Source organism: Orbicella franksi, chromosome 4 (genome assembly GCF_964199315.1).
Source record: "Orbicella franksi chromosome 4, jaOrbFran1.1, whole genome shotgun sequence".
Taxonomy (NCBI): Eukaryota; Metazoa; Cnidaria; class Anthozoa; order Scleractinia; family Merulinidae; genus Orbicella; species Orbicella franksi.
This window is the reverse complement of record NC_138148.1, coordinates 6,076,326-6,091,934: the sequence shown is the minus strand read 5'-3', so window position 1 is coordinate 6,091,934 and position 15,609 is coordinate 6,076,326. Positions and strand designations below refer to the sequence as shown.

The window sequence follows — 15,609 nt, the reverse complement described above, 5'->3', positions numbered from 1 at the left end:
AAAGAGAAATACTGCAATAATTACTTGGTTCGGAGCGAGAAAGTTCCAAGCATCATTTCGCCGTGTTCAAGGACGTTATTGATGACGATGGCCTTTAAGTGTTCAAAGCCTTAAGCTATACTGAAGAAAAACGATTTCCGTGTAGTAATGGGGAGGATGAAAAGGTATTGCATTGGCGAAGTAACGTAAACGAGATTGTTTCAGCAGGAGGGTAGAACTTCCTACCGAAACGCTCGACAACTTAAAGAGAACCTTGGCAAAGAATTGCAGTTGATGTGAATTTTTACGGTTTTTACACAACACCCTCATCCGCGTTGGACTGGTCTTAGGATAAAACATGAGCAAAGCACCAAGCAGCTACTTACGATGACAGACCCCAGTCATGAAGCAAGTGTATCGACCTTCCAGCATGCGAGACTGGTGATGCAAATATAGGAATCTTAACCATGACGACGGCGACGCCGAGGAATTTGTCCAGGATGCCTATGGCTCTAAAACCTCGCTCAGGCTAAATATGTAATGACAGCGTTCAATTCTAAATGGAAATACGAAAAATTAGCAGTTCGACGGCAACGCCAAGGACGACAGCTGGAAAAAAATGGACCTAAATTTTACCTTTGAATTTCGCAATTATCTAGAAATGTTCTGCAAGCCGAGCGGTCGAAGACCCTACTCAAACTAAAGATGTAACGCCAGCGAATAATTCTAGAAGAAAATACGAAAAATTAGCCGTCGTGGCTCCCGTTCATCAAAATACCCAAAACTCGGTCATTTCACGTTGTTGTTTTGCAGAGGACGCAAAGAAATGTACAAAGATTTATAACGCACGTGCACAGCTATTATTTTGCTCATTAAACCTTTTGTTTAACGACGTTTTCGTTGCCGTTGCCGTCGTGGTTTGCTTAAGCTCCCTAACGTTGTTTTGCAGAGGACGGCTATGAAATGTTCAAAGGTTTACTGAACACACTTGTACAGCCCTTGTTTTGCTCATTAATAAACCTTTTGTTTGTTTGTTTTGTTTGGTGGTGTTGATCGACGTCCTGGTTTGCGCCAGACTCGTCCAGCTACGTCAGAGGAATTAAAAACGCATACAGCTTCATTTCTACGGTTAGGCCTACGGTCCAGAGTAATCCGTCACGAAAACGGAGCGTTTCGAAAACGCTCTTCAAACCAGTGGAATTTGAAAACGCTGGCCTTGAGTTTTCATGTGGACGGAAAGTATTTTAAAACGGACCTTTTAGAACACGATAGGATCAGGAAAACCACGTGATTTCCCTGGCCGAGATTTCCTCAAATAAAAATATAAAACGACCGGTGATTGTTGCGTTTTTAAATTCCTTCGGTGTAGTGTGAACGGCCGGACCTAAGCTTCCTAGGCCTCTGATCGATGAAGTCAATAATCAGACGGCGTTATTCAATGAGTTCAAAGAGTAAAAAATTGGAGGAGGACCCGCGCAAAGGAGAAATGCACCATAAATAAACAGCATAAATAAAATAAATATTTAGGGGTGGAACTCTTTAAGGACCTCGATCAAGTTAAATATTCGTTATATGTTACTAGCATTATCACGAAGGCTGACCCGGTGGCTAAATAAAGTTTTACTTTATTTACTTTTACTGTCGGATTTATCAGAAGGAACCTGGAACACCTTTAAGAAAGGTCCTTGTTATTCATTAGTAAGAGACCATCTGTGTGGGATTCGCATACCTAAAAGGAAATTCATGACGTCCAGATCTAAGGTGTGCAACGACAAGCCGCTCAAACATTTTAATTATTCCCCTATAACACAATCGGGAGCCCGCGGTTCACAGGCTAAGTTTGAGAAGACGTCTACGCCACCTTTGCCATGTTCTAATATACAAGCAATATTTGTGTCAAAGCTTTACTCGTTCAGATCCTTTTCTGTGCGGCAACGTTTTTGTGTCTGTAAAGGATATAACGTATTCAGTTAGGTCTTTATGACGACCTTCATTAAGTGGGACTCAAACATTTTCCTTGTGTAGTCTCTCGTTGCTTACACAACTGTCTTCTCGAGCGGTATAAAAAGGTACCAAACTCTAACGTGTGTTATCGTTTTAGCCCTTTTGGACGAAATTCGTTCAAACCTTTTATAGATCTTTTATACGATAACCGCACTTGGATATGGTGTGTCATATTCTCTTGGCCTGATGCACTGCCAAAAATGATCGGTCGACAAAATGGACAAAAATAACACTGAAGCTCATAGTCCTTGTACAAAGTCAACCTCGTTCCCTGGGTCTCTCATCTTACCGCTCCCTGGAGCGAGCATCATATAAAGACCAATGTGAAAATTTTATTGAAGTTTTGCAGCACGCACCTTGCAAAGTCGACAGTAGAAAGTATAAACATCAAACATTGAATAATATTTTGTCGGGAATTGCGAAGTTTTGTAAATAACGGATGGAATAAGCCAAGTCATGAATTACTTATAGCGGAGCTCCGGCAGCCCGAAAGACCGCCGAGCGGAGCCCCATACTCATATAGGAAAGAAAAAGAAACCCATGAGTTGATTTTCTCATGGTTATCATGGCTAGCGGTATTGCTCGTGGGCGCGTACGCACGACGGTGACGACGGCGACGGAGTTGCCCAACATGGCGGCCATACTCCAAATAATAGGTTGACAGACATGCAGCCTTGGTTTACCGTGTACTTCCTTGATATTGGACATCCATGTTGTGATCAATTGACATCTTTCAAAACAAGGTATCCGCTGACCAGTATCACGTGGCCACATCGCGAGCTCAAGTTTACAGCTCCTCGAGGTCTCGTGTTTTTTTGAAATTGAACGCTGACTAAGTGCTGATTAAGGATTGGATCGCGGGCTCATATTAGGTTAACTTGTTGGAAACAGGGCAGGATTGCTCGGAAGCCGGTTAACGCTAACCCAGGATTAAAAGTTAACCAAATTATAACTTTTTCCTCTACACAAATTTTTTTTGATGTTTTGTTTTGTGTATAGGGTGATTATTAAAACTCAAAACAGAAGGCCAAACAATATAAAGAAAACCTCACCGCAAAGTTACAAAACTCAAATCAAAATTCTACCTTTTTCTGGGTTAGCTGAATCGGGCTTTGAATAACCCGGCCCAGGAGCTACGCTTTCAGGCTGGCCTAAATCTATATATTATGCAAAGACAAAGGTTTATTGAACTGGACACCAAATGACTTTTTATGTTGCACTTAGAAACCACGGTATATATTTCACTCTCGTTCATAATCTTACAATAACGTTTTCTGAAAATTGAATTACCTTAGTGTTATACTGCAAAATCGTACTCTACTGACGAAAATGTGCGACTTACAGTAAAGCGCAGCGTTCCGTCTTGTACGTTTTCAATTACACGCCTTTAGAAAAGCAATAATTAAGATCATAAATAATTACGATCTTCTCTCGCGAGTTTTCAATACGTGGAAGCGACCGCTCTGTATGCTGACACCTCGTTTGTTTGCCCTCTACCAAAAGAGTGATCCTACTTAAGAATTAGAAAGTATCTCGGAGCAAAGAGATTAAAAATCAGTTAATCAAGAAAACCTGCACAGCCGCTGGAAATTCGACTGGAAATAGAACAAAGCAGAGGACGGAAATTTTTCGGACAGAATGCAGTAGCACTGTTCTTAAGATCATCAGCAACAATAACGACTTCGTATAAAAGAAAAAATATATATATAGAAATATCAACATAAGTTGGGTAAAGGGTTTACCTTTACACAACTTATAATTTGATTATTAAGCGGCAGCTCTTTCAACCTCACAGTTCTAGGATAGAGCGTCACTCTATCATCATCGTCATTTCTCTTTCGAGAAAAAAAGAGATAAAAGAGAAAAACAAAACAAAACAAAACAAAAAAGAAAACAGAAAAAACAAAACATAACAACAACAACAACAACAAAACACACACACACACTCAGTAACGACCACCACGTAAACTAGAATCAGCGCAGAACCCACTATGTTTAGATGATGTTTTTATACGGGTTACAAACATTTACATGTAAAAACCCCAGCTTTCCCTGCTATGCCCGCTTAAAAATCCCGACTCGACGAACAAGTATCCTATTAGACTAGTTAAAAAAAACAACAAAACAAAACAAAAACAAAAACAAAAAAATAGGACTATCAATGCACTGTGAGAAGGAACTCTTTAATTATATGTCATTAAAAATAAAGCACATTCTATTTGGAAGAAGCAATTTTCGATTTAAATAATCTTCCATTCTTCTTTACATTTTTCGCAAAGATTATATTCATCAGTCAATGCTCGGATTACACGGGTACACTTCTTTTTTACGCGCGTACTCAAGAGGCAGGAGGCACGTGTCCCGCACGAGGATTTAATCGCACGCAAGCAACGTAGGCTTATCCTGGGTTTAAACAGGGCATATTTCTAACAGAAGTTACTAAACAAAGAGTGAATTAACAAAAAATAATAGCCGTGAATAACCCGACAAAAAAAAAAAATCATTACCTTAAAACATGTTTCTCCCAGAAGTAAATTAAAAATTTGCACAATTGTTTTTCGGGAAAGTGCCGTGCATAAATAGCAGCCTAACCCATCCCTCCCTCTATAAATCTTCACATCCCTTCTAGCCCGCGCCAATCTGCACGCTACAATATATATATCTGTATATCGACTTTATTTGTTATTTACATGACGTGCTACTGTTCATATAATAAGGTTTTCTTAGAACAATTACGAGCTACATCCATTCAGTTAAATTCTAGTAATCTGAACCAAAAAAAAGCAATTACCACTTTCCACCAAACAAAGAATAAACCGAGAACTCTCCGAAGTTGTATGTGACATGAACATGACGCACCGTAAGTCGGGGAACAAGAGTCCTGTTCGGGAAATCTCCGTGAAGACACGAACACTTTTCTGATTTCAGTTATCCAATCAGAAAACAGCTAAAGCAGTCGAGATCACTCGAAAAACCGTGACGTCAACTTATCTCCACGAGGACACACCACGTTGCCTGGTGACGTCCTAGGGAAAACCCTGGATTTTGACCAAAAATGGCTTCTTGTTCTTCGACAGTGCCTTGTTCCCCTGAATCATTACATGCTACTTAGCAACTCCTACAACCAAGTTCACATAACTGCAGGCTCAGAATGTCCTCGGGAAAAGAAAATGGTCCTAAACACGTTACTCACTCCTCCGCTTATGTCATCTTTCTGATATCATGCCATTTTAGATTTGATTTGATTCTGCTCTTGAGTCCTAGGATTCAAAATTGATTTTAAAGAAGTTACGGCACGATACTAAACATACTTTTCTAATGTACAAAAGTCCTTTGAAAACGAAAGAAGTTCGAAGAAGCGGAAAATAAACGACGATGGTTACCGCGAAACGAAGATTTAAATAGCTAACGAACAAAACTTGTGAAAAAAAAAAAAAAAAGAAAGAAAGAAAGAAAGACGGAAATGGCCAATTTTGTCAAAAGATATGCCGTCCGTGACGTATTTCAGGATCTTTTCAAGCACGTGTAACCAACGTGATCTAATCAACCGGCGCAAATATATATATATTTTTTCAACCAATTAAGGAGCAGAGCCTTAAGGAAAACCACTTGTGTGCTTTTCCGTGTTTTTCACGGCTCCCCTGGATTTCAACTGGTTGTGATTGCTTCACTATTTGTGTTTCTTGTGATTAGCATCAAAATTTTACATCGTTTCTTTTCCTCACAGCAACCCGCTGCAATTTTGTCTAATTTATTTTCCCGTAGTTTTTCTTCATCACAATCGATGAGAAGATAAACCACGGCTATTTTTCACGAGCAATAGTATCAATCCGCATTGTGTCACAATTGAAGAATCTGCAAAGAGCGGCTTTAAGCTTTCCGTGATTCATGTCATTTACAAATTGTCCTTAAAATAGGTTTGTCTCTGCTCATTTGGTTTTCCTCGTAGATTGTGTTTGTGTAGCTATTAATGCTTGCACTCCACGCTGAAATGCTGCATTGTAGGCCGGCATAAACGCCTGCAAAGATAAAAGAAAAAAAAAAACTGTAAACAAAAATAAGGTATAAGTTAGCCTCTTAGTTCTGATGTCAACATAGAAATTTCCAACCTCTCGCGATATTTATGAATTGTTACAGCACTAGCCGGAGTCGGTTATGGTCTGTCTACAGACCCTGTATTTTGTATTGAGTTCGTCGAGATCGCAAGCTTAGCAAAATATTAACCCAGCGCGAGGGAAATCAACGAGCCAAAACGCAAGGGGATAGGGTTGGGGCAAGACAAAAATTGCACAGAGTTCGCGACCGGTCTCGCGCTCCGCGCTCGCATCACTCGCGCGTTCGAAGAAAGAGAAAACCTGGTAGCAAAAAGATAAACGTCCGTGGACAGACCACCGGAATTCAATTGATGACTAAGACAACTTCCTTTTCTTGATCTTTTATAAGCTATCCTTTTCCTATACTTTTAATATTTCCCAGCGTAAGTTTTAAAACATATCTCTCACCACATAGGAGAATGAAAAATAAAAGACTTTTCGACAATATTTTACGCATTCGTTTTGAACGTGTAAAGTCTATAACTTAAGATAAAGAAATCGGAAACCTCACCTCGTCCCAGATAAGCTCAGCAACATGATCCAGCTTAGCACCGTATTCCCTAAACTCTCCACTGAACCGAATATACGACCATACTACTATAGCTAACAGACCAGACCATATGACCAGATTACACATGCGCACAAACGCCACCAAACCAACCGAACCGAAGACACTGGAGAGAAAGTATCCCAGCACCACTAGCGTGAAGAACACTGCCGGGGTGCGCGCGGCGTTAAAGATGTTCTTCCCGTCATTGAGCTTCACAAAGTTCTCAAAAGATTCATCGATCTCCTTCAGAAGTCTTTCCAAGTACTCTTTGCTAAATTCGCTGCCTCCCATCTTGCGCGTTCCTTGAAACATGGCTAATGAGGTTTCCTTGGCTTGCTGGTGTTTCTTTTCCAGTTCGTGGGGAGCTAAGTATGGCGTATCGCCTCCACACAGCTAAAATACAAATTGAAAACAAAAAGAATGATTCCAGCATAGCTATTTCAGTAAAATAGAGTATTCCGTGTTTTACCCCGAACATTCCAATGTAAAGAGTAAAAGGAGAGAATCTGGAAAACGCTTTGCAGGATTAAGTTTTCTCTCACAACGCAATGTACCTCTAGCTTCTTACATTTAAAAGTCAATACCCTCGCGCGTCGCTCTCGTTTCCCGCGTGCCCGACGTTTTTCTCGCGTGTCAATGATTATTCTACCGTGGCTATAAATTTTCTCTCACATCGATCAGTTCTTGCTTAACCATCCTTAGGGACGCTTCATAAATATAAGAAGAGCGAGAGATAGGATTTTCCACATTCGAGCTAGCAGGGTTCAACAGTATTTGATTTAAATACTCTAATTATGTGCGAATAACTCACATGTTCCATGTTTTTGTTGTAGGAATCTTTTGAACTTGCCAGAGCAGCAAGGTTGTTTGCTTCAGCTGTGGCCTGAAAAGAAGCAACAAATAAGCAAACAAAACACTCAGGATCAATATCCAGGTTCTCTTTAATGGGTTTCATACATCTCTTGTCATGTGATTTTCTTGAGAGAATTATAGTTTTAGTCAAGATATAAATTTCAATTCGATGATCATGTCTTTTCATTTAGTGATGAACACAACAGATGATTAAAGGGTGTCGTTCAAGGAACACTTACTAGATCACGGAATATACTGAGTTCATCGAGCGAACAAAGAAGAGTGAAGGGAAAAAAGGGAGGAAAACATTACTCCACCAAAACAGGAAACGAGATACGCGAGAAATTTCTCCTCTCTGCTCCACTTTCTTTCTTTTTTTTGTTCGTTTTTGGTTTGTTATACTGCGTATCCCTCGATAAACTAAAAAGAGAGGTACTACTCCAAGTTAAAAAAACTTACCAGCAACATAGACTTAGGCTGCGGTAGCTCCTCACCTTGGAAAATCTTCATGTAAGCCTATCACAAACAAACAAGGCACCGTTACAATAGGGATGAAAAAGAAAACACAAATCACGTAACCTTCAAGAATTGACGGAGCCCAAGGTTTTGCTTATACAGTACGCTTGCTAAGTAACAACACAAACCCTGATCAGGACAGCGTTCAGAGTACTCTAACCAATCAGGAGCGAAAGCAAAAGCAAACGTCACTTGGGTTATGCGCGCTTTCCAGCGCTTAGTATAGGTTGCATGTTTTCTCGCACTAGGCACGGATTGCATGTTTCACCCGGGTTGACGGAGGCTGCATGCTTTACCGCCCTTGACACGGGTTGCATGATTTTATCGCCCGTGACACGGGCTGTATGTTTTCCCGCCCTTGACAAGAGCTGTATGCTTTCCCGTCATTGACACAGGCCCTTGACACAGGCTGATTTTCCCACCCTTGACAAGAACTGTATGTTCTCCCACCCTTCACAAGGGCTGTATGCTTTCACGCCCTTGACACAGGCTGCATGCTTTCCCGCCTGCATGGTTTTCCCGCCCTTGACAGGGGCTGTATGTTTTCCCGCCCTGACAAAGAGTGCATGTTTTCCCACCCTCGACACGGGGGTATAGAAGCTGCATGTTTTCCCGCGCTTGGCACGGGTTGCATGTCTCTCCACCCTTAGACGGGCTGAATGTTTTCACGTGCTCGGCTGCGTTATTTCCATGCGTGGTGTTTGGCCAGATGTGACTATTTTGGTTTTGCGACATTTAAACCGTTCTGCAGAGAGGGATATAAATTACAATTACCTTAAAATACTCCAACAGTCCTCTACAAGTGACCTCTCCTCCGTTTATGCTCTTAGCAACAAGGTTTTCAGAAGACAGCACAGAAGGAGTGAGATCTCGTAAATGGGCTTTAAACTCCTCGTCAATATCTATGAATAAAGTAAAAATGTGTGTCACTTAGTAAATATCACCTAAATTAATATATCCACCGTGAAATTTACACCGCTTTCACCAGCACCCTTCCCCATTGTCCCACTGTTTACAGTCCCTCTTAGAAAGTTCATGCATAACAAAGATAATCTTTAGATATTTGATGATTTCTCAACTGTGGTGGTTTGTAGATAGTCTTCCCTCCCCCTGACATTTTGTAACTGCATTACAACAGCATTTAATAAAAGCGTTTTGAGCCTCAACTCCTCCATTCCTTCAAAAAGAAAAAAAGATTAAGGAATTTCCATGGAATGTGACCGTTCTAAACAAACACACATCTGGACAACTGCGAGAAACGGCCAATCGTCCAAAGTTCTTTTATATTCCATGCCTCTAAAATTGTCAACCCAAACCCTCACCTGAGTTATTCAGTGCTGGCAGTACGAGAAGTGAAACACTTTTTTTTTTACATAAGTTACCTGACATGGCCAGAGTATTCCAGGCCGAAAATAGTACTTATGTCTCCTTCTCTAAATTAACATTCATACACTCTTTCTGAGTGTTCTTTAGGAAGGGAGGTGCATGACGTAAAAGGAATGTTTTTTTTTTGGGGGGGGGGTGGGGATTGCTTATTCACAGAAAAGTGCTTAACTGAGAAATTTGTGGGGCACCTGGTTTTTGCATTTGCAAACTTTAGACATCTAACTGTTGTTAACTCTGGTACCCAATGTACTAACCCTTCAGACTTCCATCAAATGTGGGATTTGTGGCAACTTTCAGTCCAGGGTGCGGCATCAGGAAACAGCTAATGTCACTAAAGCAGGACTTGATGTGCTTTCTCACTTGCATCAGTTCAGAATGCTGTTTTTCCGTCAACCGCAGACGTTTCTCCAAGATTTGATGTCCACCTTCAGACCCATACTCTGCTTCATACGGAAAACTCCAGTCACGTACCAAGAACACCAATCTCTGAAAATATTTATCACCCAGAAATCAAGAGCCTGTTGTTCATTTGTTTGTTTGTTAATTTGTGTTTCAGTCTATGTTTGGAATGTGCAATGGCCCAGATTTATGAGCAAGTAAAAAAATATTCAAAACACCTATGCTCTGGGCTTGACAAGTTGCTACAATGGTAGATATGTTTTTATTTATTTATTTATTTATTTTATTTTGCAGGCGAAAGCTCTCAGACTATACAATGTTCATTATAGCTCAGCCATTCTATTCAATTCCATTCAATTTTAATCTAAACTCTCACAAACATTAATCTGCATAAACTGCTGCGTTGTCTTCTCTATATTTTAATGGGTTGCCCTACTGACAGTGACCAATTGCATTAAATCCATTTTTGCCTGCAAAATGAGCCACTATATATGCTGAATTAATAATACTACGATCGTCAATGGCTGTGTGCATAAATTGTTAATTGCTAACAACAGGAATTTTGGGGCTGTTAATTTAGCCACTGTGTGTATTCTGTAATGTATTTTTGTTGAAATGATTTTTTTTTCCTTAAATGATGGTCGATGACTGTGCACAGTTGTGCATGATTTAATTAAACAATCGGGAGGGAAGAGTACTGCCTTCTCAGTCAATGAGGTAAGAACACAATTAGCATGATTGTATTTTAATAGTTATTTCGCTTACACATCAAGTTTGTTCTACAATAATAAAAAAAACATGAACAGATGAAGTTTGGAAACAAACAAAAGATATGTGAAATCAATTATTAATTGTTTTACCTGGAATGGCTTAATGTTGCTTTCTTCCATTGCCAGTTTGCCATATTCCGTAAAAAGCTGTGTAAAATAGAACAAACTCAGTTTGTTATTGGAAAACTTGGTAATCATTCACATAAGTGCCAACACTTGTTTGTCAATAGGCTTTTTAGACTTTGCTAAATGTAATTTAGGCCAAGTTAAAATGGAGACAAGTGGTAGCCAGTGGTTTTCCTCCTCGATGAGGGTCAGTCTGTGGGTTTTGCAGGGAGGCCCAGGAATTTACAGCTCTCCTGTCATTACATTAATACAGTTGAACCTCCCAAAAGCAACCACCCAAAATGTCAAGCCTAAATGGTTGCCTAAAAGAGCTTAGACCATACTGGTCAAAATTTTGCCTCATTAGCATAATTATGGTAACTGCAGAGACTAATCCCATGTTTTAAATGTTTTATTCATTTGAAAAGTCAATTTTAAGAAAAAATCTGGTACTTCCCATTGAGAAATTTCCATCTCTTGCACTATCCAAGAATGGGATAATGTTACTTTACAACACCTTATTATCCTTTCAAACTTTAAGCCCTAGAAGTGGTTGCAGTCATTTACGAGAAGGGGTCGCTTACAAGAGGTTCCAAATATAGTAATTTGACCTGGAAACTTGACATTTTGGAAAACTGGTCTCTGAGGTGAGGTGGTCGTAACCGGAGGTTCAACTGTATTATTATCTATTTTTCTTGAAATGATTTTAACTGTACCTGGAGATGTTGAAGATCATCTTCTTGAATGTTCTGTGTTAAGTTGTAGATCTATGGGCAAAAAGCAGTGCAAACTTGGTTAGAAAGACAAAAACAAAATTCCAACAGAGTAAGCAAAAGCTAAACTGCTTACAAGTACATCCTATCAAATTGAGCCAAAATTTCCAATAAAAGCTGTTCTGCAAATTGATACTTGCATAATATACACAAAATAGGCTATGTGTTTGAATGAAATCAAACATGCGGGGATAAAGTATGAAGTGTACATGTACTGTAGGTCTAAATGACTATTGTTGTTGTTATGTGTAAATTAAAGTTCTAAGCCTCGGAAAAAAAAAAAGTATAATAATTATTTAATAGCTACATGTAAGCTGTGAAATCCCATATGAGTGAAGCCAATCATGAAAATTGTAAGTTTGAATACGTGATCCTGTCAAGACCAGTTCCCTCACATTTGATGTAAAGCATGAACTACACTAATACAAACCTGTGTTGAACTGGTCATTGTACTGAGAGCAAAAATTGTTGCACAGTCTTTCACAGTTGATGTGCTGTCAAATGCACCCTGGGTGTCCATCAAGAGTACAACGATCTGTATAGTGTGACGAGGACAATGATGTGAGACAAATAATATTATACACTTAATAACTGGTACCAAGGCAAAGAGTTTCGTTTTCCCAAGAATCTTGATGTTTTCTGAGAGGAGATCAGGGACAACATTTGAGGGAAAACAGATCTAACTGCTTCCCAAGGGAACAAGTAATTTTAAGGTGTTTTATTATATAGCTGGAGTTTAGCGTGCAAAGTGATATAGCAAGAAGGATTAAGACCCAAGTCAAAGTAGCCTCTGGTTAGTGGGGGAGCAGGCGACAATGGCATAATTGTCGCCTGCAGGTCGTCGTTTAGATTTGGCTATTTCCGTGTGTCGTAAAACAGTCAATAAGAGCATGTATTAGATTCAACTTAACTCCAGCTCTGTAACAATTACCGGTAACAATTTAGGATTGTTATCAAACTTTGCATGAAAGATCTTCATTCAACCATATTATGATCAAAGCAGAAATGACAAAATCAACAGGAATTTCAGCCTTCTGTTTGAGTGACAGGATGTTTTTCTGTTTTCTGTGAGAAACCTATCACCCAATATTCATTCTAGTAGTTGCTGAAACACATGCCTACTAGGAATTTGCTTAACAAACCACAGTGGGGGTACACCGTAAAGTATCACTATGTGAGACAGACCTCCCTTAATTCTTAGCTACAGTGAACCTTAACCAAACAAAGAGATAGTAATAAATGGTTCATGAACAGTAAAGAAATCAAATGAACAAACCTCTTCACCACTAGGGAGAACCTTAACATACGGCTTGCTCCACATAAGGATGCCAGTCGTGTCTCGCTCTGATCCTCCTCTCCAAGAGAACCCCTCCAGTGCCTCTTTCTCTCCTCCAATCCAGTCTGGATAGGTTCCCTGAGAGTAAATACGTCCAAATGTAAGGTATCAATATACAGGGCATAAAAATAAAGTTAACCTAAAAATCAAATCATTAGTTATCAAATTATTAGTTTTAGTGTCATGCTGATTAAGGATATTGAAGGTAAACATGCAAATAACATAAAACCTCTCAGCCCCTTCGCTAATAAGCTCCCATTTTAAGAGCAAGAAATCCAATGAACCCTTCCCCTTCCACTCACTTATCTTCTGGTTTCCTCCTTTAATCTTTATAACCAAAACAATAAGTTAAACTACATGTACATGAACATGAAGTGTAGCTCTAACAAATCCAGTTAGACACAAGTTGAGTATTTGGACCAAGAGCCTCCAGATGTCAAATCAAGCCCTAATGTGTCTATCAGTGTCAAGCCCGAAGGGGAGGGGACCCCAGCATACAGGGGGCATTTGATTTTTAAGAAGTATTTCTGGTCAAAATCCCTACCAGTGGGCCCAAAAATGGGAAAAATCAGCGTAGCACTGTACATATAGCATGTTGTCAGGTTCAGGAGTGAAGCTGGTTCTAAGCATGTGTTTTTGTTTTTGTTTTTGTTTTGTTTTTTTGCCAAAAGCTCTCTCATATCCCTTCACATTGTATTATGATAAATAAGAATGTTGCTGTCGGTGCTCTCTGAAGTAGGTGTCTGGTGATATAAAAAATAAATTTTGTACTCTACCCCTTTTTAGAATTTCATTTTTATTCCCTGGAGTGACTTTCAGGTTTTTGGGTGTTGTAAAATCAAGGTCTGTAGCTCTTAGTGCAAAGGAAGAGACTTGTCATTCACACCATTTTCATAAATCTAGTAATACATACACGGTCATATACATGTTATTGAACAAGTGCAAGGTCCATATTGGAGAAATGTTGAAGAAATGTGTTTCTGTTTGTTTGTTTGTTTGTTTTTGCTTTGTTTTTGCTTTTGTCTTTTTGCAAGTTTATGAACTAAGCCACAAGCAGTGGAGATGAAGGTGGACTCCCAAGTCAGAGATTGGGTGTTCAAATCTGGGTGAGTACAAAATGAAAGAAAAATAATCCTGTCATTGTATGGAAGTATTATGGTATATGCTGAGAAGTAGGTGGTTGATATGGCATCCTAGCAGGGGTAAGGTAGAGTAGGGTTAGGGACCGAGCATAGTAGGGTAAGGTTAGAGACTGAGTGGGTGGGTGAGTGGTACGCATGCTATTCTTTTTAAGAACCTCCCAAAAAAATGAAACAAAAATAATATGGTTTGAACAATTTTTAAGCCAAGGTAAGAACTGGACCATAACATGTTAAACAATATTTTTTTCCTCAAAGCAAAGGTCAGAAGTGTGGTGATGGTAGCAGAATCATGCGTTTACATATACAATGTACCCCTTGACCCCCCAGTTCCCACTACTCCACAAATATGGGTGCAAGGGGCAAAATCCAGGGTTGACAAGTCTCTTTGAGTACAAAGTACATAGTGACCCAGCTGACAAAAGAAAAAGAATCTTGTAAAATATGCAAATCACGATACAGGACTTCAATCAATCAGTGTATGCACATGTTTGACCAGCAAGTTGTTCTTCAAAGTGGTTGACTTTAGAACTGTTGAATCCTGGCCTGGGTATCTGCTTAGCTTTGGCATGGCGCGAAATCACCACATTCATAACAACATGTTTCAACATTTACCTAACATTGTTTATATGCATAAGCTTAGCCCTAATGTGTACATACATGCATAACATAATTGTTCCGCAAAATATCGAAGACATTTAGCAAAACAATATTATTACACACGATTATTGCAGAATGATTGCCATGGTTGTCTATGATGGAGATTTTGATGAATCCATTGCGAGTCTTCGTTCATACTTGCACCTGTATCAACATAAATGGCGTTCCCGTTTTCCTCGCTAAATAATTCAAAATTGAAGAAAAAAGGCTGACAATGTTTTATTGTTCGGGATGTATCACGCTTACTTTGAGGAAGAAATAAACATCGATATAAGTATCAGACACTGCTATTTTTTAGATGTTAAATGATGTGTTAATTTGTCAGAGTGTACAAAAGTAACTGGAATTGTTGTACAATCATTTCTACGTCAGCTACCTTACCTCCCTGTCCAAGTACCGCAAAAAGAAATCCAAGAGGAATGATTTCCCTTTCCTAAAAGCGCCAGCCACGGACACTACGGCTACCTTCTTGTCCCTTACGCTTTCGTCGAGTAAGATTTCTTCCAGAGCTTTTTCGTCGAGCTCAAAACTGTGGGTTTCCGTGGCCACTACAACGGGCACCGGTCGCGCGCCCAGCAATTTTGAATCCAAATCGTGTTCTTGTGTGTGGGTCATGGTTTCGTCACTCCCTTTAGAAATGGAGATTGATGTTAGTAGAGTGAAACAGGCGACTGGGTAATTCTAATTGTAACTTTTCGCGATGAACTAACCGCCTCTCGGATGAACTTCCATCTTGTATGTACGTTATTTGAAATTGACCTCCGGGCTTTTTTTTTGTAAATTTCCAAAATGGCCGCGCTACCACTTCCGATTACGCAGAACCACGGGACAGATTTCGCCTTTAGAAGAGGCTGTAGGGTAGGGTAGGTAAAGCACGCAAAGCACTTGATTTTGCCATTTTCCCGAATTATTTCCATTAGGTAGCCAAAGAAAACTCCATTAAGCATATTTTGCCGCATCATATTATAACTTTGAAGAAATTAAACTAATGTACTAGATATTATCTCTGTTAACTGCGAATGACGTCATTACATCCACTCCCTACC

The 15,609-nt window shown here is 39.6% G+C and overlaps 1 protein-coding gene across 1 annotated transcript; it reads right to left on the bottom strand.

The window, feature by feature from the left end:
• Positions 1 to 4,143: 4,143 nt before the first annotated feature.
• LOC145486045 (atlastin-1-like) lies at positions 4,144 to 15,383 on the bottom strand. The gene is made up of 12 exons (XM_081464744.1): positions 15,274 to 15,383; positions 14,945 to 15,192; positions 12,705 to 12,842; positions 11,859 to 11,963; positions 11,372 to 11,422; positions 10,641 to 10,697; positions 9,636 to 9,867; positions 8,770 to 8,897; positions 7,939 to 7,995; positions 7,439 to 7,510; positions 6,589 to 7,020; positions 4,144 to 6,002 (listed from the first exon to the last, which is right to left on the bottom strand). The coding sequence occupies exons 1-12, from the start codon at positions 15,293 to 15,295 to the stop codon at positions 5,913 to 5,915; spliced, it is 1,632 nt and encodes a 543-aa protein (XP_081320870.1). The 5' UTR covers positions 15,296 to 15,383; the 3' UTR covers positions 4,144 to 5,912.
• Positions 15,384 to 15,609: the final 226 nt, after the last annotated feature.

Excerpts from the sequence above, each read along its gene's own strand:
- LOC145486045 (XM_081464744.1), bottom strand. The coding sequence starts at position 15,295 with ATGGAAGTTCATCCGAGAGGCG. Across the intron at positions 15,193-15,273 it reads GGAAGTTCATCCGAGAGGCG|GGAGTGACGAAACCATGACC; the intron begins GTTAGTTCATCG and ends CCATTTCTAAAG. Across the intron at positions 7,996-8,769 it reads GACTGTTGGAGTATTTTAAG|GCTTACATGAAGATTTTCCA; the intron begins GTAATTGTAATT and ends TGTTTGTGATAG.